General features: G+C 36.2%; 1 protein-coding gene across 1 annotated transcript in view; it reads left to right on the top strand.

Moving 5' to 3' along the window:
- Positions 1–2,778: 2,778 nt before the first annotated feature.
- LOC102286647 (solute carrier organic anion transporter family member 1B3) overlaps positions 2,779–22,458 on the top strand; it is an 81,611-nt gene continuing 61,931 nt past the window's right edge. Inside the window, exon 1 of the mRNA XM_005893222.3 lies at positions 2,779–2,868. Within this exon, the coding sequence (XP_005893284.2) occupies positions 2,779–2,868 (90 nt within the window). The remainder of the gene's footprint in view (positions 2,869–22,458) is intronic.

Genomic DNA, 22,458 nt, shown 5'->3' on the forward strand with positions numbered 1-22,458 from the left:
GTTTCTCTTATGTGAGAAACTTCCACAACTTTCAAGGATAAAAATTGTTTTTATGGACATGATAAATATTACACATTTTATGCTGTGTGTCTTCCATATGCTTATATTCTAAGCCCTTAAAACCTATCTTCTAGAGGTAGCTGAGCCTCAGGCTTGTGTTTTTGAAAATAAAAGACAGAAAATCAGACATTGATAATTTAACAATAAAGTCTGAAATCCCATTCCTATTACTTTCTATCCAAGTGGAACTTCAAGTCTGAAAAAATGAACCTCCAGTTATCTTCTCAAAACATGCTCCAAGGCAATTATTATCACTGACTATATAGAATTATTAAACTCACTCTTGATTTCTTTGATTCCAACTGGATAATGTGGGTTGAAGTGTTAGCTGGCAAGCATTGAGAAATGGGATGTGTCTCAAAGCTACTTACCCACCTCGATGTTACTTGTTTCAAATCAAGTTTGACTCAGGGGGAGGAAATAGGTCTCCAAGATTATTTTGTCTCTGATTCAATGAGAAAAAGTTCTGCTCAGCCCAGTTTCTGGCACAAATTATGGACTCAAAAATATCGGTTCCCTTCTCCAATTCAGGAAGATGGCTAGCCTAATAATTATTGTTAAGGTTATTTAATTAAAAATTATTAAGTTATTTACAGACTTGTAAAAGATCTAAGAAGTTAGTGAATGCTGTTTTCCCTTTCTTCCCCCCTCTCAGTACCACCAGTATAGGTCAGACTAAAATGTCATGATGTTTAGAGTCAACTCTGAATTGATATTCCACTCTTTTAATTAATTTGTAGTGATTTATTACAATTTAATCTTTTTCCAGAAATAAGGTAAAAGTGCCTACGTTTCCAATTTTTTATCTGGATATTTTTCCCAATATGTAGGAGAGAGGTGGGGATAAGTAGTCTGTCTGGGAAAGTAGTAGAAATACAAAGAAAAGGAATGATTCTGTTTAATTAATTAAAATAAAGTGGAGTTGTGGTTATGGTGAGGTCAGGCATGACCATAGTCTCTCTGAAAGGTGCTTAGAGTACACTAAGCTCTTTTTAATAAGTCCAAACTCTACCTGCTTTTTCAGCCTGGTTCCAGAGGTATTTTCTCTATGAAACCGTTTTAGGCCATTCTAATTATAATTCATTACATTGTTTTTTCTGCTCATTTTGACTATCTACTATGTGGAAGGCAGCATTTGACACTTTGTAAAGACATAAAGATGAATTCAGGGCTTCTCAGGTGGCTCAGTGGTAAAGAATCTGCCTGACAGTGCAGGAGAGGCAAGAGATGTGGGTTTGATACCCAGATTGGGAAGATCCCCTGGAGAAGGAAATGGCAACTCACTCCAGTATTCTTCACAGACAATTCCATGGACAGAGGAGCCTGGTGGGCTACAGTCTATAGGGTTGTGAAAAGTCAGACACAACTGAGTACGCAAAGATGAATTAAGCATGTTTGTCTTCCTAGATCTTGTCACGTAGATATGCAGAAAATGTAACAAAATTTTCTTTCTTTTAAAAAAAATTTTTTTTATTTATTTGGTTGTGCTGTGAACAGATTTTCTCTAGTCGTGGTAAGTAGGGACTATTCTTCCTAGGGGCTCAGTAGTTGCAGCTCGAGGGCTCTAGAACACAGGCTCAATAGTTGCGGTGTGGGCTTAGTTCCTCTGTGGTATGTGGACTCTTCCTGGACCAGGGATCGATCCCATGTCCTCTGCATTGGCAGGCGGATTCCTATCCACTGTACCATCAGGAAAATCCCCAAATTTTATTTCTAATAGATAATTGCTAATAATTTATTTAATCTAATCTAGTGTGTGACTCTATGCTACCTTATTTGTTAATTCAAGTTTCCCTCTATAAATTTATCTTCCTAAATTATAATCTCACTGAAACTAAATTTGTGTGTGTGTGTGTGTGTGTGTGTGTGTTTCCCCTTCATTTTGTGTTTCAGTACTCAGTGAAATGTGAAACCCGAGCTCTGTTCATGGAGCCGAAGAATGAAATCTGCAAACTTGCAAACACTCACACAGGCAAAGTTTATCTTAAATGATAGAGATACAAAGCTCACAGCCTAGACACTGAGAGGGGGTGAAGAGCCCCCAGAAGGCGGGGGTTGCAGCAGTTTTATATCTTTACTAGTATCAAACTGTATATCTTTGGTTGGCTGGTGACTTTAATATACATCATTTTTGACCAATCAGTTTGAGTATCGCAAAGTCCAGATTGTCATTTTTATGGCTTTTTTGGATCCCCCATTTCTCAGTTTCTCTAGACATTGTGATGCCATCCCTCAACCCCCTCTTAAGACCCCAGACCATTATTTAGGAACCAAAGGTATGTTTAAGAGTTAATGATCTTCTTAGAGTTTGGTGTTTTGTTTTGTTTTGTTTTCCCCTTGATAAACTGGACAGCAAGTAATGATTGTCTTATCCTTGGTCTGAATGTTTTATGGCCCTCCAGACCAGGGAGGTATTCCTCTGATGCGTGGTAATTGGAACAAAGAGTGAGATGCTTACTTGGGAAGAGAAAAAACAATGAAATTAAAAAGAACCGAGGTCTCAGAGTCTTAGACTGTCTAGCATTTCTGCCTCATCAGGACATAATAAATCCTACATGAATATTTGTGGAATTATTGATCGATGGATGTTGACCTTGAGGTTTTTCTCATTTCTGAATTGTTAACGTGAAATAAAACACTTTTTCTCTCTCAAAAGGTGATCACTTTGAACTAAACATCAACAACAACTGGAAACATTCACATGATATATGCAGTTCAATGATGGACCAAAATCATCATTCGGATAAGACAGCAGAGACACAACCTTCCGAGAAAAAGACAACTAGAAACTGCTGCAATGGATTCAAGGTGGAATGAGTTTTGTATTTTCAAACTAAAATAAGTAAAAGGGGGAATTTCTATTTCAAGAAAAGGCAGCCAGTCTTTTTAAAAGAACATTTATATTTCAAATTAGAGTTTTTGAAAGAAGCATACATTAAAATACAGAATGATACTTATCTTGGTATACATCAGTCTTTAAATCAGAAAAAGTATTTCTTTAGTGACATTTCTGGCTTAGAATTTATTAATGTTGAAAATTTAGAAAGATTTTGGAATCCTCTCTTCATTCTTGATGGAACAAAAGGTACTTACAAAAAATATGATTCAAATAAAAGTAGTCTTTGTATAATGGATAATATGTTTTTTAAAAAAATCTTATATTTGACCTATTGACAGAGAAGATTTATCAGTCTTGTGAATCACTTTGTGGTCTTGATCTATTTAATTTTTTAAAAAGAAAATAGCATTTTTATTCTATTAATTTAAATAATATAGTCTGATGGAAAAGAGATCTGTTATAACTAAAAGACCTGGCCCAAAAGCCTAGTTGATGACTTGGGATGGTCAGTTAATTTTTCCGTATGCAATGGGTAAAAGTGATAATCCTGTCTCTTGCTTTTGTCATAAAACCATGAAGCACTGAATGATATAGACTGTATTGGGATTTTTTTCACAGACAGGGAAAAGCAATCCTTGAGCACAGTATTAAGGAAATCAAGACTAACGGAAATTGGGAAGTTTGCATGAAGCCATCTAGATTGTAAATGGAAAACTCTTGGATCAAAGCCTTTTCATAAATTTATTTTTTTAATGAAGAATAATTGCTTTACAGAATTTTGTTGTTTTCTGTCAAACTTCAAAATGAATCAGCCATAGGTATACATATTCCCTCCCTTTTGAATTCCCTCCCACCTCCCTCCCCATCCCACCCCTCTAAGTTGATACAGAGGCCCTCTTTGAGTTTCCTGAGCCATACAGCAAATTCCCGTTGGCTATCTATTTTACATATGGTAATAAAGCCTTTAAACCCTCATAGGGCTTCCCAGGTGATGCTAGTGGTAATACAGAACCTGCCTGCCAATGTAGGAGACATAAGAGATGCGGATTTGATCCCTGGGTCAGGAAGATCCCCTGGAGGAGAGCATGGCAACCCACTCCAGTATTCCTGTCTGGAGAATCACATGAGAGAGGAGCCTAGTAGGCTATGGTCCAAGTGTCACAGAGTCAGACATGACTGAGCGCTCACACATGCAGAGAAGACTAGAAGAAATCAAAAACTCAACCAGGGCTCACGTTGATCATTATTTAAAATGTTTTCCTCAAATTTATAGTTTTATCTAGTTGAATAAAGACCAGAGATTAAACTCAATTGCAATCGTGTTATATAAGGTCTTTTTTAACTTTGTCCAGGGAACATAAGGTCTGTTTGTTTTTCAGAGATTACTGGTAAAGTCTATTCTGATGAAATATTTAAGTAATATTTAAGCCAAGAAGCAGTCACCAGGAGAAGCTACTGGCTAATGCATTTGGACCAATTCTATTGTCTAGGGGTAGCATGATGTGCTGGATTATTTTGCTTTTAAACATCGGCAGTTGTAGTGATTTCATTTGCATGTGTATCCAAGATGACGACAAACTAGCTAAAGCAAATAAAGTTGCCTGTGCAGTCTCTTGAAGCATATTTATAGAAAAGCTTCAAGTTAGCAAGTCATCAGTGCATATAAACTATGTTAATTGCAGTCCAATAATAAAGACCAGAGAAACAATCACAATAATAGTATATTGAGCACTTACTGTTATGCAAGACACTATACCAGTGTTTTATTTTTTGTTTTCATTTTGGTTACACTGGATGTGTAATAATCCAACCAGTCCATCCTAAAGGAAATCAGTCTGAATATTCATTGGGAGGACTGATGCTGAAGCTGAAGCTCCAATACTTTGGCCACCTGATGCAAAGAACTGACTCATTGGAAAAGACCCTTATGCTGGGAAAGAATGATGGTGGGAAAAGGGGACGACAGAGGATGGGATGGTTGGATAGCATCACCAACTCAATGGACATGAGTTTGAGTAAACCCCGGGAGTTGGTGATGGATAGGGAGGCCTGGTGCACTGCAGTCCTTGGGATTGCAAAGAGTCAGACACAACTGAGCAACTGAACTGAACTGAGCACTGGCTGTGCAGGCTTTCTCTAGTTATGGCAGATGGAGCTTCTCAATGTGGTGGCTTCCCTTGTTGCAGAACTCTAGGTGTATGGGCTTCAGTAATTGTGGTGCATGGGCTTAGTTGCTCCATGGCATGTGGAACATTCCCAGACCAGGGACTGAACCTGTGTGCCCTGCACTGGCAGGATTCTCATCCACTGTACCACCAGGGAAGTCCTGTCCTAGTGTTTCAGTTCTGCATGCGTGTGTACTCAGTTGCTTCAATTGTATCTGACTCTTTGTGACCCTAGACTCTTTGTGACTGTAGACTGCCAGGTTCCTCTGTCCATGGAACTCTTCAGGCAAGAATACTGGAGTGGGTTGCCATGTCCTCCTCCAGGGGATCTTCCCAACCCAGAGATTGAACCAGCATCTCCTGCATTGCAGGTGGATTTGTTTTCATGGAGCCACTAGGGAAGCCTGTTTTAGTACTACTAGTGGGTGTATTAATTATCACAATTCAGTCAGCCATGTGCTATTATCTCCTTTTTCAGATGGAGAAAAAAAACTTTAAGAGGTTGAATGACTTCCTCTAGGTCCCTAAGTGGTAAGTGGTGAATCCAAGGTCTGAACTCAGGCAGCCTGAAATCCCATGATCTCAATGGTACTCCATGTTGCTAAAGTATCTGTGAGTTTCCATAATATTGCTATCTTCAAGATGTTCTGGTAAGCATGGATTTATAAATGGATTTTTAAATAATCCTTGTCATTCTATACTTCCAAATATTCCCCTTCATACCAAATAATTCAGCTTCAAGCAAACATATGTGCCCACACACATACAAATGCACATGTTGTTTCTGAGGAGTGTATATAGACTCAGCATGTACAGTGTGTAAAAGTGCAAATAGATAGCAAATAATCTCGAATAACAACAGCATGGTATGATTCTTTCTTACCCCTTTCCTTCAATTTTTGAGCAGAATCAAGTAAGTTATGAAAACCCTGCCAGTACACTGCTCATCTTTATACTTGTTTCTGTGCTTCAGATGTCTTGTACTGCTGTGTTATAATGAAAATTCTTTAAAAACATAAAAGTAATGTATCATCATCAAAAAAATATAAATAACAGGGAAAAGTAAAAGTTGTCTCAGTCCACCTTCATTCCTATTCCTTTTCCAGAAATCATTAGGATAACTATCCTATTTTTATCCACCAATAGAATCACAATCCCACAGTTTTCCTCTGGCTCATTGCCTCTGTCCTATTGCTATTTCTCAAGATGCAAAGTGCAATTCTGACTTGGAGAAACTTGTACTTACTGTTTCCTCATCTGAAATATTCTTCTCCCAGATCTTGCACTTTCATCTCACTCAAATCTCTGTTTAAACATTACCTCATCCCTGACCACTACACCATATATCACCCATATATATGGATAGCATTTCCTGTACATAACTCTTCAACCAAATTGATTTTTTTCATAGCATTTATCACCACTTGACACTGACATGCAAATGTACACATATGTATAGGTGTGTGTGCATATCTATGTCCTTAATGGAATAAAACAACACAAATTTTTGTAATAATCATACAATTCTGAAGTCGAGAAGTCTGAAATAGGTCTCACTGGGCTAAAACCAAGGTTTTGGTAGGGTTGTGTTCCTTTCTGGAGACTCTAGAGAAAAGTTAATTTCCTTGTCTTTTCCAGTTTCTAGAAACTGTCCAAAGTTCTTGACTAATAACTCTCTTCCATATTCAAAGCTAGTGATGGTCAATCAAATACTTGTTACATTGCATCACATTGTTGTTGAATTTTCTTCTCTCTCATCCATGCTTAAAGATGAGATTGGGATTACACTGAGTTAACAAAGACAGCATAGGACAATCTCTTCAAGGTCATCTGATTAGCAACCTTAACTCCATTTGCAAACTTAATATCCCCTTACCATGTTACCTAATATATTCATAGTTAGACAGAGTAATGTCATGCAAAGATGCGCAGGTCCTAATCTCCAAAACCTGTAAATATAATTTTTTCCTTGGAGGAAGTCATTTATTCTCTCTGTATCTAATATTTTTCATCTGTGAAAGGGAAATGTTAGCATCTGAGTGACAGAATTATGCTGAGAAATAAAGCCACTAATGGAAGTTCAGCAGTAGAACAACATCTGGTGTATAGTACTATTAGTAGCTAGCTACCATTGTTTTTATTGCTTCTCTCTGGTGTATAGTACTATTAGTAGCTAGCTACCATTGCTTTTATTGCTTCTCTCTGGTGTATAGTACTATTAGTAGCTAGCTACCATTGCTTTTATTGCTTCTCTCTGGTGTATAGTACTATTAGTAGCTAGCTACCATTGTTTTTATTGCTTCTCTCTGGTGTATAGTACTATTAGTACCTAGCTACCATTGTTTTTATTGCTTCTCTCTGGTGTATAGTACTATTAGTACCTAGCTACCATTGTTTTTATTGCTTCTCTCTGGTGTATAGTACTATTAGTAGCTAGCTACCATTGTTTTTATTGCTTCTCTCTGGTGTATAGTACTATTAGTAGCTAGCTGCCATTGTTTTTATTGCTTCTCTCTGGTGTATAGTACTATTAGTAGCTAGCTGCCATTGTTTTTATTGCTTCTCTCTGGTGTATAGTACTATTAGTAGCTAGCTACCATTGTTTTTATTGCTTCTCTCTGGTGTATAGTACTACTAGTAGCTAGCTACCATTGTTTTTTATTGCTTCTCTCTGGTGTATAGTACTATTAGTAGCTAGCTACCATTGTTTTTATTGCTTCTCTCTGGTGTATAGTACTATTAGTAGCTAGCTACCATTGTTTTTTTATTGCTTCTCTCTGGTGTATAGTACTATTAGTAGCTAGCTACCATTGCTTTTATTGCTTCTCTCTGGTGTATAGTACTATTAGTAGCTAGCTACCATTGTTTTTATTGCTTCTCTCTGTGTATAGTACTATTAGTAGCTAGCTACCATTGCTTTTATTGCTTCTCTCTGGTGTATAGTACTATTAGTAGCTAGCTACCATTGCTTTTATTGCTTCTCTCTGGTGTATAGTACTATTAGTAGTAGCTAGCTACCATTGCTTTTATTGCTTCTCTCTGGTGTATAGTACTATTAGTAGCTAGCTACCATTGTTTTTATTGCTTCTCTCTGGTGTATAGTACTATTAGTAGCTAGCTACCATTGTTTTTATTGCTTCTCTCTGGTGTATAGTACTATTAGTAGCTAGCTACCATTGTTTTATTGCTTCTCTCTGGTGTATAGTACTATTAGTAGCTAGCTACCATTGTTTTTATTGCTTCTCTCTGGTGTATAGTACTATTAGTAGCTAGCTACCATTGTTTTTATTGCTTTCTCTCTGGTGTATAGTACTATTAGTAGCTAGCTACCATTGTTTTTATTGCTTCTCTCTGGTGTATAGTACTATTAGTAGCTAGCTACCATTGTTTTTATTGCTTCTCTCTGGTGTATAGTACTATTAGTAGCTAGCTACCATTGTTTTATTGCTTCTCTCTGGTGTATAGTACTATTAGTAGCTAGCTACCATTGTTTTTATTGCTTCTCTCTGGTGTATAGTACTATTAGTAGCTAGCTACCATTGTTTTTATTGCTTCTCTCTGGTGTATAGTACTATTAGTAGCCATTGTTTTTACTCATTGTTTAGTTACCATTGTTTTTATTGTCTGGTGTTACTTAGTAGCTAGCTACCATTGTTTTTATTGCTTCTCTCTGGTGTATAGTACTATTAGTAGCTAGCTACCATTGTTTTATTGCTTCTCTCTGGTGTATAGTACTATTAGTTAGCTACCATTGTTTTTATTGCTTCTCTCTGGTGTATAGTACTATTAGTAGCTAGCTACCATTGCTTTTATTGCTTCTCTCTGGTGTATAGTACTATTAGTAGCTAGCTACCATTGCTTTTATTGCTTCTCTCTGGTGTATAGTACTATTAGTAGCTAGCTACCATTGCTTTTATTGCTTCTCTCTGGTGTATAGTACTATTAGTAGCTAGCTGCCATTGCTTTTATTGCTTCTCTCTGGTGTATAGTACTATTAGTAGCTAGCTGCCATTGTTTTTATTGCTTCTCTCTGGTGTATAGTACTATTAGTAGCTAGCTGCCATTGTTTTTATTGCTTCTCTCTGGTGTATAGTACTATTAGTAGCTAGCTGCCATTGTTTTTATTGCTTCTCTCTGGTGTATAGTACTATTAGTAGCTAGCTGCCATTGTTTTTTATTGCTTCTCTCTGGTGTATAGTACTATTAGTAGCTAGCTGCCATTGTTTTTATTGCTTCTCTCTGGTGTATAGTACTATTAGTAGCTAGCTGCCATTGTTTTTATTGCTTCTCTCTGGTGTATAGTACTATTAGTAGCTAGCTGCCATTGCTTTTATTGCTTCTCTCTGGTGTATAGTACTATTAGTAGCTAGCTGCCATTGCTTTTATTGCTTCTCTCTGGTGTATAGTACTATTAGTAGCTAGCTGCCATTGTTTTTATTGCTTCTCTCTGGTGTATAGTACTATTAGTAGCTAGCTGCCATTGTTTTTATTGCTTCTCTCTGGTGTATAGTACTATTTGTTTTATTGCTAGCTAGTACCATTGTTTTTATTGCTTCTCTGGTGTATAGTACTATTAGTAGCTAGCTACCATTGTTTTTATTGCTTCTCTCTGGTGTATAGTACTATTAGTAGCTAGCTACCATTGTTTTTATTGCTTCTCTCTGGTGTATAGTACTATTAGTAGCTAGCTACCATTGTTTTTATTGCTTCTCTCTGGTGTATAGTACTATTAGTAGCTAGCTACCATTGTTTTTATTGCTTCTCTCTGGTGTATAGTACTATTAGTAGCTAGCTACCATTGTTTTTATTGCTTCTCTCTGGTGTATAGTACTATTAGTAGCTAGCTACCATTGCTTTTTATTGCTTCTCTCTGGTGTATAGTACTATTAGTAGCTAGCTACCATTGCTTTTATTGCTTCTCTCTGGTGTATAGTACTATTATTAGTAGCTACCATTGTTTTTATTGCTTCTCTCTGGTGTATAGTACTATTAGTAGCTAGCTACCATTGTTTTTATTGCTTCTCTCTGGTGTATAGTACTATTAGTAGCTAGCTACCATTGTTTTTATTGCTTCTCTCTGGTGTATAGTACTATTAGTAGCTAGCTACCATTGTTTTTATTGCTTCTCTCTGGTGTATAGTACTATTAGTAGCTAGCTACCATTGTTTTTATTGCTTCTCTCTGGTGTATAGTACTATTAGTAGCTAGCTACCATTGTTTTTATTGCTTCTCTCTGGTGTATAGTACTATTAGTAGCTAGCTACCATTGTTTTTATTGCTTCTCTCTGGTGTATAGTACTATTAGTAGCTAGCTACCATTGTTTTTATTGCTTCTCTCTGGTGTATAGTACTATTAGTAGCTAGCTACCATTGCTTTTATTGCTTCTCTCTGGTGTATAGTACTATTAGTAGCTAGCTACCATTGTTTTTATTGCTTCTCTCTGGTGTATAGTACTATTAGTAGCTAGCTACCATTGCTTTTATTGCTTCTCTCTGGTGTATAGTACTATTAGTAGCTAGCTACCATTGCTTTTATTGCTTCTCTCTGGTGTATAGTACTATTAGTAGCTAGCTACCATTGCTTTTATTGCTTCTCTCTGGTGTATAGTACTATTAGTAGCTAGCTACCATTGTTTTTATTGCTTCTCTCTGGTGTATAGTACTATTAGTAGTAGCTAGCTACCATTGCTTTTATTGCTTCTCTCTGGTGTATAGTACTATTAGTAGCTAGCTACCATTGTTTTTATTGCTTCTCTCTGGTGTATAGTACTATTAGTAGCTAGCTACCATTGTTTTTATTGCTTCTCTCTGGTGTATAGTACTATTAGTAGCTAGCTACCATTGTTTTTATTGCTTCTCTCTGGTGTATAGTACTATTAGTAGCTAGCTACCATTGTTTTTATTGCTTCTCTCTGGTGTATAGTACTATTAGTACCTAGCTACCATTGTTTTTATTGCTTCTCTCTGGTGTATAGTACTATTAGTAGCTAGCTACCATTGTTTTTATTGCTTCTCTCTGGTGTATAGTACTATTAGTAGCTAGCTACCATTGTTTTTATTTCTTCTCTCTGGTGTATAGTACTATTAGTAGCTAGCTACCATTGTTTTTATTGCTTCTCTCTGTGTATAGTACTATTAGTAGCTAGCTACCATTGCTTTTATTGCTTCTCTCTGGTGTATAGTACTATTAGTAGCTAGCTACCATTGCTTTTATTGCTTCTCTCTGGTGTATAGTACTATTAGTAGCTAGCTACCATTGCTTTTATTGCTTCTCTCTGGTGTATAGTACTATTAGTAGCTAGCTACCATTGTTTTTATTGCTTCTCTCTGGTGTATAGTACTATTAGTAGCTAGCTACCATTGCTTTTATTGCTTCTCTCTGGTGTATAGTACTATTAGTAGCTAGCTACCATTGCTTTTATTGCTTCTCTCTGGTGTATAGTACTATTAGTAGCTAGCTACCATTGCTTTTATTGCTTCTCTCTGGTGTATAGTACTATTAGTAGCTAGCTACCATTGCTTTTATTGCTTCTCTCTGGTGTATAGTACTATTAGTAGCTAGCTACCATTGTTTTTTATTGCTTCTCTCTGGTGTATAGTACTATTAGTAGCTAGCTACCATTGTTTTTATTGCTTCTCTCTGGTGTATAGTACTATTAGTAGCTAGCTACCATTGTTTTTATTGCTTCTCTCTGGTGTATAGTACTATTAGTAGCTAGCTACCATTGTTTTATTGCTTCTCTCTGGTGTATAGTACTATTAGTAGCTAGCTACCATTGTTTTTATTGCTTCTCTCTGGTGTATAGTACTATTAGTAGCTAGCTACCATTGTTTTTATTGCTTCTCTCTGGTGTATAGTACTATTAGTAGCTAGCTACCATTGTTTTTATTGCTTCTCTCTGGTGTATAGTACTATTAGTAGCTAGCTACCATTGCTTTTATTTGCTTCTCTCTGGTGTATAGTACTATTAGTAGCTAGCCACCATTGCTTTTATTGCTTCTCTCTGGTGTATAGTACTATTAGTAGCTAGCTACCATTGTATAGTTTTATTGCTACCATTCTGCTTCTCTCTGGTGTATAGTACTATTAGTAGCTAGCTACCATTGCTTTTATTGCTTCTCTCTGGTGTATAGTACTATTAGTAGCTAGCTACCATTGCTTTTATTGCTTCTCTCTGGTGTATAGTACTATTAGTAGCTAGCTACCATTGCTTTTATTGCTTCTCTCTGGTGTATAGTACTATTAGCTACCATTGTTTTTATTGTTTTCTCTCTGGTGTATAGTACTATTAGTAGCTAGCTACCATTGTTTTTATTGCTTCTCTCTGGTGTATAGTACTATTAGTAGCTAGCTACCATTGTTTTTATTGCTTCTCTCTGGTGTATAGTACTATTAGTAGCTAGCTACCATTGCTTTTATTGCTTCTCTCTGGTGTATAGTACTATTAGTAGCTAGCTACCATTGTTTTTATTGCTTCTCTCTGGTGTATAGTACTATTAGTAGCTAGCTACCATTGTTTTTATTGCTTCTCTCTGGTGTATAGTACTATTAGTAGCTAGCTACCATTGTTTTTATTGCTTCTCTCTGGTGTATAGTACTATTAGTAGCTAGCTACCATTGTTTTTATTGCTTCTCTCTGGTGTATAGTACTATTAGTAGCTAGCTACCATTGTTTTTATTGCTTCTCTCTGGTGTATAGTACTATTAGTAGCTAGCTACCATTGTTTTTATTGCTTCTCTCTGGTGTATAGTACTATTAGTAGCTAGCTACCATTGTTTTTATTGCTTCTCTCTGGTGTATAGTACTATTAGTAGCTAGCTACCATTGTTTTTATTGCTTCTCTCTGGTGTATAGTACTATTAGTAGCTAGCTACCATTGTTTTTATTGCTTCTCTCTGGTGTATAGTACTATTAGTAGCTAGCTACCATTGTTTTTATTGCTTCTCTCTGGTGTATAGTACTATTAGTAGCTAGCTACCATTGTTTTTATTGCTTCTCTCTGGTGTATAGTACTATTAGTAGCTAGCTACCATTGTTTTTATTGCTTCTCTCTGGTGTATAGTACTATTAGTAGCTAGCTACCATTGTTTTTATTGCTTCTCTCTGGTGTATAGTACTATTAGTAGCTAGCTACCATTGTTTTTATTGCTTCTCTCTGGTGTATAGTACTATTAGTAGCTAGCTACCATTGTTTTTATTGCTTCTCTCTGGTGTATAGTACTATTAGTAGCTAGCTACCATTGTTTTTATTGCTTCTCTCTGGTGTATAGTACTATTAGTAGCTAGCTACCATTGTTTTTATTGCTTCTCTCTGGTGTATAGTACTATTAGTAGCTAGCTACCATTGTTTTTATTGCTTCTCTCTGGTGTATAGTACTATTAGTAGCTAGCTACCATTGTTTTTATTTCTTCTCTCTGGTGTATAGTACTATTAGTACCTAGCTACCATTGCTTTTATTGCTTCTCTCTGGTGTATAGTACTATTAGTACCTAGCTACCATTGTTTTTATTGCTTCTCTCTGGTGTATAGTACTATTAGTAGCTAGCTACCATTGTTTTTATTGCTTCTCTCTGGTGTATAGTACTATTAGTAGCTAGCTACCATTGTTTTATTGCTTCTCTCTTGTTTTATTAGTAGCTAGCTACCATTGTTTTTATTGCTTCTCTCTGGTGTATAGTATAGTACTATTGTTTTTATTGCTTCTCTCTGGTGTATAGTACTATTAGTAGCTAGCTACCATTGCTTTTATTGCTTCTCTCTGGTGTATAGTACTATTAGTAGCTAGCTACCATTGTTTTTATTGCTTCTCTGAGCTTTGTTATTGGACAGCAATTAACATGCTTTGTACACAAGGCCATCTTGCTAACTCAAAACTCCTCTCCAAATACGCTGCCTCACACCATGCAGGCAATCGTACGTGCTTTGGCCAGGTTGTCATCACACCTTGTCGTGCTTGTGAGAGCGAAACCACTGTCCCCCCAGCACACTGAAATGTAAAGCTGGGTAGCTGATTTGAGATCTTTCTTCCTTTTATATATAGACACTAATCACTATGACATTCCTTCTTAGTACTGTATATGTACATCCCATATGTTTTGGTATGTTGTGATTTCACTTTTGCTTGTCTTGAGGCATTTTATAAATTCTTTTTAGCATTCTTTGATCTACTGTTGTTCAAAAGGGTGTTGCAAATTGTCATGTATTTGTGAATTCTCCAGTTTTTACCCTGCTATTGATTTCTAGTTTCATTCCATTGTGGATAGAAAAGATACTTGGGATGAGATCAATCTTCTTAGATTTGTTAAAATTTATTTTGTGGTGAAACATGCAAAGATATGTGTACCTTTGAAAGTAATATGTATTTTGCTAGTGTTGGGTGGGATGTTTTGTGTATGTCTTTTAGGTCAATTTGGTCTATAATGTTCTTCAAGTTATCTATTTCTTTATTATTTCTATTTACTATTTAAAATGATGTATTCAAATTTCTACTATTATTGTATTGCTGTTTATTTCTCCATTCAGTGTTTATATATTTAGGTACTCTGATGTTGGGGATAGAAAGATAGAGATATTTATTAAATCTTCCTGGTCAATTGACTCTCTCAGTTTTTATATTAATGTCTTCTTTTGTCTCTTGTGACATTTTTACTTAAAATCTATTTTGTCTGAAGTAACTACAACCACTTTTGGTTACCTACTTCGTGGAATATCTTTTCCTATCACTTCACTTTCAGTCTTTGTGTGTCCTTAGGTCTAAAGTGAGAAACTGAGAGTCTTATACACAGGAAATAGTTAAGTCTTGCTTCTTTTTAATTTTTAGTTTTTTAATTGAAGTGTAGTTGACTCACAATATTATATTAGTTTCCGACGTATAGCAATAGAAAGTCAGTATTTTGATAGACTATACTACACTAGAACTTATTACAAGATAATGGATATAATTCCCTGTGCTATATCTTATATCCTTGAAAGTGAAAGTGTTTAGTCACTCAGTCATGTCTGACTTTTTGCAATCCCATGGACTGTAGCCCACCAGGCTCCTCTGTCCATGGAATTCTCCAGGCAAGAATACTGGAGTGGGTAGCCATTCCCTTCTCCAGGGGATCTTCCCAACCCAGGGATTGAAACCAGGTCTCCTACATTGCAGGCAGATTCTGTATCATCTGAGCCATCAGGGAAGACTTGGTGCTTATCTATTTTAACAGTTTGTATCTCTTAATTTCATATGCCTAATTGTGTCCTTCCTCGTTTCCCCTTCACCACTGGAAACCACTAGTTCTCTTTCTATATCTGTGTCTTTTTCTGTTTTGCTATACAGAAAAAGCCTTTGTCTGTATTAATTTTTAGATCCCACATGTAAGTGATATCATACAATATTTGTTTTTATCAAATCATATTTTCTAGGTCCATTCACATCACTATAAATGGGAGATTTTCATTCTTTTTATGGTTGAGTAATAGTCCTACTATAAACATTGGGGTACATATATCTTTTTAATTAGTGTCTTTGATTTTTCCAGATATATACTCAGGAGTGGAATTGCTAGATCATATATTAGTTCTATTTTTAGTTTTTTTTAGGAACCTCCATACTGTAAGTGTCTGCACCAATTTACATTCCCATCAACAGCGTACAGGTGCTCTCTTTTCTCTACATCATCACCAACACTTATTATTTGTAGTTGTTTTGATGATAGCCATTCTGACAAGTGTGAGGTTATATCTTACACTTGTTTTGATGTGCATTTATGTGTTAGTGATGATGAGTATCTGTTCATGTGTCTGTTAGCCATTTGTATGTCTTCTTTGGACAATTCAGATCTTCTGCCAATTATTTAATTTTTTTTAAAATATTGAGTTGTATGGGCTATTTATGTATTTTGGGTATTAACACCTTGCCAGTCATATTATTTTCGAATCCTATAGACCACCTTTTCTTTTTTATCCATGGTTTCCTTTGATGTGCAAAGACTTTTAGATTTAATTAGATCTCATTTGTTTATTTTTGCTTGAATTTTTTTAGCTTAGGAGACAGATCCAAAAAAATTATTGTTGCAATTTATGTTAAACAGTGTTCTGCCTATATTCTCTGCTAGATGTCTCATGGTTTCAGGTCTTTATTCACCTCTTTATTTCATATTGAGTTGTGTGTATATATATCCATATTGAGTTTTATATATATATATATATACACACACACACACACACACACATTTAGTGTAAGGAAATGTACTCATTTCATTGTCTTACATGTAACTGTTCATTTTTTCCAACACCACGTGTTGAGAGATTTGTCTTTTTTCCACTATATATTCTTACATCCTTCACTGTAGATTAATTGACCATAGGTATATGAGGTTTTTCCCTAGGCTCTCTATCTGTTCTGCTGATGTGTGTATCTGTTTTTTGTGGTATATCAGGTTGTTTTGGTTACTGTATCTTTGTACAGTTGTCTAAAATCTGGGAGAGTGACACACTCAGCTTTGATCTTTTTTCCTCAAGGCTGCTTTGGCAAATCAGGGTCTTTTATGGTTCCATATCTATAATTATAACAGCTATAAAGCTGATAATAACAAATTTGATAACAGAAAAGCTCTACATATTACATTCTCCCCTTTTGTGTACTTTACATTATTATTGTCACATTTTACATCTACATATACTGTCTAACTTTTAGAATATTTTAATAATTATTTTTAAATATTGTTATCATTAATCTTTTGTACTAGAATCAAAACTGATTTGCCCACTATATTATAGTAATACAGTATTTTGTATTTGTCTCTATGTCTACCTTACTAACAAGTTTTGTGCTTTCTTCTGCTATCATGTTGCTGTCTAATAGTCTTTTATTTCAACTTAAAGAACTCCCTTTAGTGTTTCTTATAAGGGAAGTCTGGTATTGATGATCTCCTTCAGCTTTGGTTTGTCTGGGAGAGTCTTTACCTCTCTTTCATTTGGAAGGTTTCTTTTGCTCAGTGTAGTATTCTTGGATGATATGGTTTGTTTTTGCTTTTTTCTGAGTTCTTTTAACATATTATTCCATTTCTCCTGACCTATAAGGTTTATGATGAAAAACTTGCTCTTAGTCTTGTGGGGGTTCTCTTTCTATGACAAGTTTCTCTCCTCTTGATTCTAAAAGTTCTCTGTCTTTCTTTTTATTGTAATTATACTGTGCCTTCAGTTCAGTTCAGTCGCTCAGTCGTGTCCAACTCTTCGTGACCCCATGGATTGCAGCACACCAGGCTTCCCTGTCCATTACCAACTCCCAAATCTTGCTCAAACTCATATCCTTTGAGTCAGTGATGCCATCCAATCATCTCATCCTCTGGCGTACCCTTCTCCTTCTGCCTTCATTCTTTCCCAGCATCAGAGTCTTTTCCAAGGTGTCAATTCTTCACATCAGGTGGCCAAAGTACTAGAGTTTCAGCTTCAGCATCAGTCCTTCCAATGAATATTCAGGACTAATTTCCTTGAGGATTGACTGGTTGGATCTCCTGGCAGTACAAGGGACTCTCAAGAGTTTTCTCCAACACCACAGTTAAAAAGCATCAGTTCTTTGGTGCTCAGCTTTTTTAATAGTCCAATTCTCACATCCATACATGACTACTGGATAAACCATAGCCTTGACTACACGACCTTTGTCAGCAGGGTAATGTCTTTGCTTTTTAATATACTGTCTAGTTTGGTCATAGATTTTCTTCCAAGGAGCAAGTGTCTTTTAATTTCATGGCTTCAGTCACCATCTGTAGTGATTTTGGAGCCCAAGAAAGTAAAGTCTGTCATTGTTTCTATTGTTTCCCCATCTATTTGCCATGAAGTGACAGGACCAGATGCCATGATCTTAGTTTTCTGAATATTGAGTTTTAAGCCAATTTTTTCACTCTCCTCTTTCACTTTCATCAAGAGGCTCTTTAGTTCTTCTTCACTTTCTGCCATAAGAGTGGTGTCATCTGCATATCTGAGGTTATTGATATTTCTCCCTGCAATCTTGATTCCAGCTTGTGCTTAATCCAGCCTGGCATTTTGCATGATATACTTCGCATATAAGTTAGTCAGGGTGACAATATACAGCCTTGATGTACTCTTTTCCTTATTTGGAACCAGCCTGTTGTTCCATGTCCAGTTCTAACTGTTGCTTCCTGACTTGCATACAGATGTCTCAGGAGGCAGATCGCGTGGTCTGGTATTCCCATCTCTTGAAGAATTTTCCACAGTTTATTGTGATCCACACAGTCAAAGGCTTTGGCATAGTTAATAAAGCAGAAATAGATGTTTTTTCTGGAACTCTCTTGCTTTTTCAATGATCCAGCGGATGTTGGCAATTTGATCTCTGGTTCCTCTGCCTTTTCTAAAACCAGCTTGAACATCTGGAAGTTCGTGGTTCACATACTGCTGAAGCCTGGCTTAGAGAATTTTGAGCATTACTTTGCTAGAGTGTGAGATGAATGCAATTGTGTGGTAGTTTGAGCATTCTTTGGCATTGCCTTTTTTGGGAATGGAATGAAAACTGAGCTTTCCTAGTCCTGTGGCTACCACTGAGTTTTCCAAATTTGCTGGCATATTGAGTGCAGCACTTTCACAGCATCATCTTTTAGGATTTGTAATAGCTCAACTGGAATTCCATCACCTCCTCTTGCTTTGTTCATAGTGATTCTTCCTAAGGCCCACTTAACTTCACATTCCAGGATGTCTGGCTCTAGGTGAGTGATCACACCATCGTGGTTATCTGGGTCATAAAGATCTTTTTTGTATAGTTCTTCTGTGTATTCTTTCCACCTCTTCTTAATATCTTCTGCTTCTCTTAGGTCCATAACATTTCTGTCCTTTATTGAGCCCATCTTTTTATGAAATGTTCCCTTGATATCTCTTTTTCTTGAAGTGATCTCTAGTCTTTCCCCTTCTATTGTTTTCCTCTATTTCTTTGTGTTGATCACTGAGGAAGGCTTTCCTATCTCTCTTTGCTATTCTTTGGAACCCTGTGTTCAAATGAGTATATCTTTTCTTTTCTCCTTTGCCTCTTGCTTCTCTTCTTTTCTCAGCTATTTGTAAGGCCTCCTCAGACAACTATTTTGCCTTTTTGTATTTTTTTTTCCTTGGGGATGGTCTTGATCACTGACTGCCTCCTGTACGATGTCATGAACATCCATCCATAATTTTTCATACAGTGCCTTAGTGTGGCACATTACATAGATATTCTTAAATTATTTATTTATCATTTTTTCCTCCCAGCATTTGTATGTATTTAAATAATTAAGGAAATAGCTTATGCCAAAAGAAGTTCAAATTTTCATAAAGCTCTTTAACATTGGTAAGCACTAAAACTAATCACTTAGGCAACAACCAGCATATTACCAAAAACTCTGGATTATGACAGTGAACACATAGAATTTGGCTGAAATTAATCAAATCAAAATGCATGGATAAAAAAGAAATTTACAGTGATAAAATCTGTTTAAAAAAATAGAAAGGAATTAACCACAAGATAGTTTTACAAAGTGAATTTTAAGGCAATACAATTTCTTAATTAGTACATAATAGAAAAGAGAAGAAATATATCAAATATCAAAAAATTTTTAAGTGATTTTCACAATTTTTAAAATTACATAAAGTAAAATTCAATCAAAGAGATCAAAATTGAAAACATCAAACACATTAGAAAGACATCAAAATATAATGGTTATTAAAACATAAGCATAATATTTAATAAAAATTAAATCTTTGGGCTAGGTATTACATAGTGAAGTGAAAGTCACTCAGTTGTGTCTGACTCTTTGTGACCCCATGGACTATACAGTCCACGGAATTCTGCAGGCCAGAATACTGGCCTTTCACTTCTCCAGGGGATCTTCCCAACCCAGGTCTCCCACATTGCAGGCAGATTCTTTACCAGCTGAGCCACAAGGGAAGCCCAAGAATACTGGAGTGGGTAGCCTGTCTCTTCTCCAGGAGATCTGCCCGACCCAGAAATTGAACTGGGGTCTCCTGTGTTGCAGGCAGATTCTTTACCAACTGAGCTATGAGGGAAGCCCAGGTATTAGGTAAGCACTTTGTAATATTTTTCACTCTGTAATGTACATGATTCTAACTTGGTTATGACATGTCTTACAGAGGTGGTAGGGGTGGCTTTGGCATTTAACACTCTTCTTCCACTAGTGCAAAGAAAAAATGTATATTTGCAGAGTGTGAATGGAGCACAGTTTTAAAAACAAGTCACATTAATAAAAAGAAAAAAGAGGATAAATCTCTAATGGCCTTTCAAATTACATATATTTGGTGCATTGACAAACATTCACAAACACATCCATGACCTCATGAACATAATCTCCTTTGAACCGTGCAATGACCCTATAAAATAAATAAGCTAACTATTTTGTATTACCTTTTAATGGATTAGGAAACTGAAGTTCAGTGAACTGTGTAATTTTTTCATCTTTGTTTGGTTAGGAAATTAAAAACAAGACAACTGGATCTAGATCTTCTGATTGCAAAATACATTCTTTTTTCTTTCACCACATGCGTACCAGGTAATCCATGAATAATTTTCTATCTTTGCTAAGAAGGAAACAAAATAGTGGGTAGAGGATATTAGAAGAAAGAAGAGGGAATTATGAGATATAAAGTCCATATACAAAATAAAGTCAGGGTTAAAAAAAGAGATACAGTATATCAAGAACTTAGTTTTTCTGTAACATACCAATAAATTGTATTCCAATCTTGTTTGGAAGTAGCATTTTTAATCAATAATACTTCAGGTCAGTTCAGTCGCACAGTTGCATCTGACTCTGTGACCCCATGGATTGCAGCACCCCAGGCTTCCCTGTCCATTACCAACACCAGAGGCTTGCTCAAACTCATGTCCATTGAGTCAGTGATGCCATCCAGTCATCTCATCCTCTGTCATCCACTTCTCCTCCTGCCTTCAATCTTTCCCAGCATCAGGGTCTTTTCAAATGAGTCTGGTCTTCGCATCAGGTGGCCAAAGTATTGGAGCTTCATCATCAGTCCTTCCAATGAATATTCAAGATTGATTTCCTTTAGGATTGACTGGTTGGATCTCCTGGCAGTCCAAGGGACTCTCAAGAGTCTTCTCCAACACCACAGTTCAAAAGCATCAATTCTTCAGCGCTCAGCCTTCTTCACAGTCCAACTCTCACATCCATACATGACCACAGGAAAAACCACAGCCTTGACTAGACGGACCTTTGTTGGCAAAGTAATGTCTCTGCTTTTGAATATGCTGACTATGTTGGTCATAGCTTTTCTTCCAAGCAGCAAGCGTCTTTTAATTTCATGGCTACAGTCACCATCTGTAGTGATTTTGGAGCCTAAGAAAATAGGCTGTCACTGTTTTCATTGTTTCCACATCTATTTGCCATGAAGTGATGGGACCAGATGCCATGATCTTAGTTTTTTGAATGTTGAGTTTTAAGCCGGCTTTTTCACTCTCCTCTTTCACTTTCATCAAGAGGTTCTTTAGTTTCTCTTCACTTTCTGCCATAAGGGTGGTGTCATCTGCATATCTGAGGTTATTGATATTTCTCCCGGCAATCTTGATTCCAGCTTGTGGTTCATCCAGCCCAATATTTTGCATGATGTATTTTGCATGTAAGTTAAATAAGCAGGGTGATAATATACAGCCTTGATTTACTCCTTTTCCTATTTGGAACCAGTATGTTGTTCCATGTCCAGTTTTAACTGTTGCTTCTTGACCTGCATACAGATTTCTCAGGAGGCAGTAGTCTAAGGCAGTCTGGATGGATTTAAAAATAAATCACAACTATATGCTCCTTCCAGAAGACTCATCTCAGCTCTAAAGACAAACATGGGCTTAAAGTGAATGGATAAAAGATGATACTTTAAGCAAATAGCAGATAGAAAAAGCAAGTGTAGCCATATACATATCAGACAACATGAATTTCAAGCTAAATAAAATAACAAGACACTAAGATAGGCATTATACAATGATAAAGGAGACAACTAATAAAGGAGACATAATAGTGATGAATACATATGCACCTACAATAGGAGCAACAAAATATATAAAGCAATTATAAAAAGACTTAAAGAGAATTTGAGAGCAACACAATAATAATGAGACTTTAACACCCTGCTTACATCAATGGATTCATCATCCAGACAAAATACCAACAAAGAAACAGCAGTCTTAAATGGAACATTAGGCCAGAGAATTTGACAGATTTGTTTAGAACATTCCATCAAAATGAAGCAGAATACACATTCTTATCAAGAGCACATGGAACAGTCTCAAGGATGAACCACATATTGGGATACAAAACACTAAATTTAAGAAGACTGCAATCATATCAAACATTTTTTTCCCAATTACAATAGCATGAAACTATAATCAAAGCTAGATAAATCACAAAT

Source organism: Bos mutus, chromosome 5 (genome assembly GCF_027580195.1).
Source record: "Bos mutus isolate GX-2022 chromosome 5, NWIPB_WYAK_1.1, whole genome shotgun sequence".
In the NCBI taxonomy this organism is placed as follows: Eukaryota; Metazoa; Chordata; class Mammalia; order Artiodactyla; family Bovidae; genus Bos; species Bos mutus.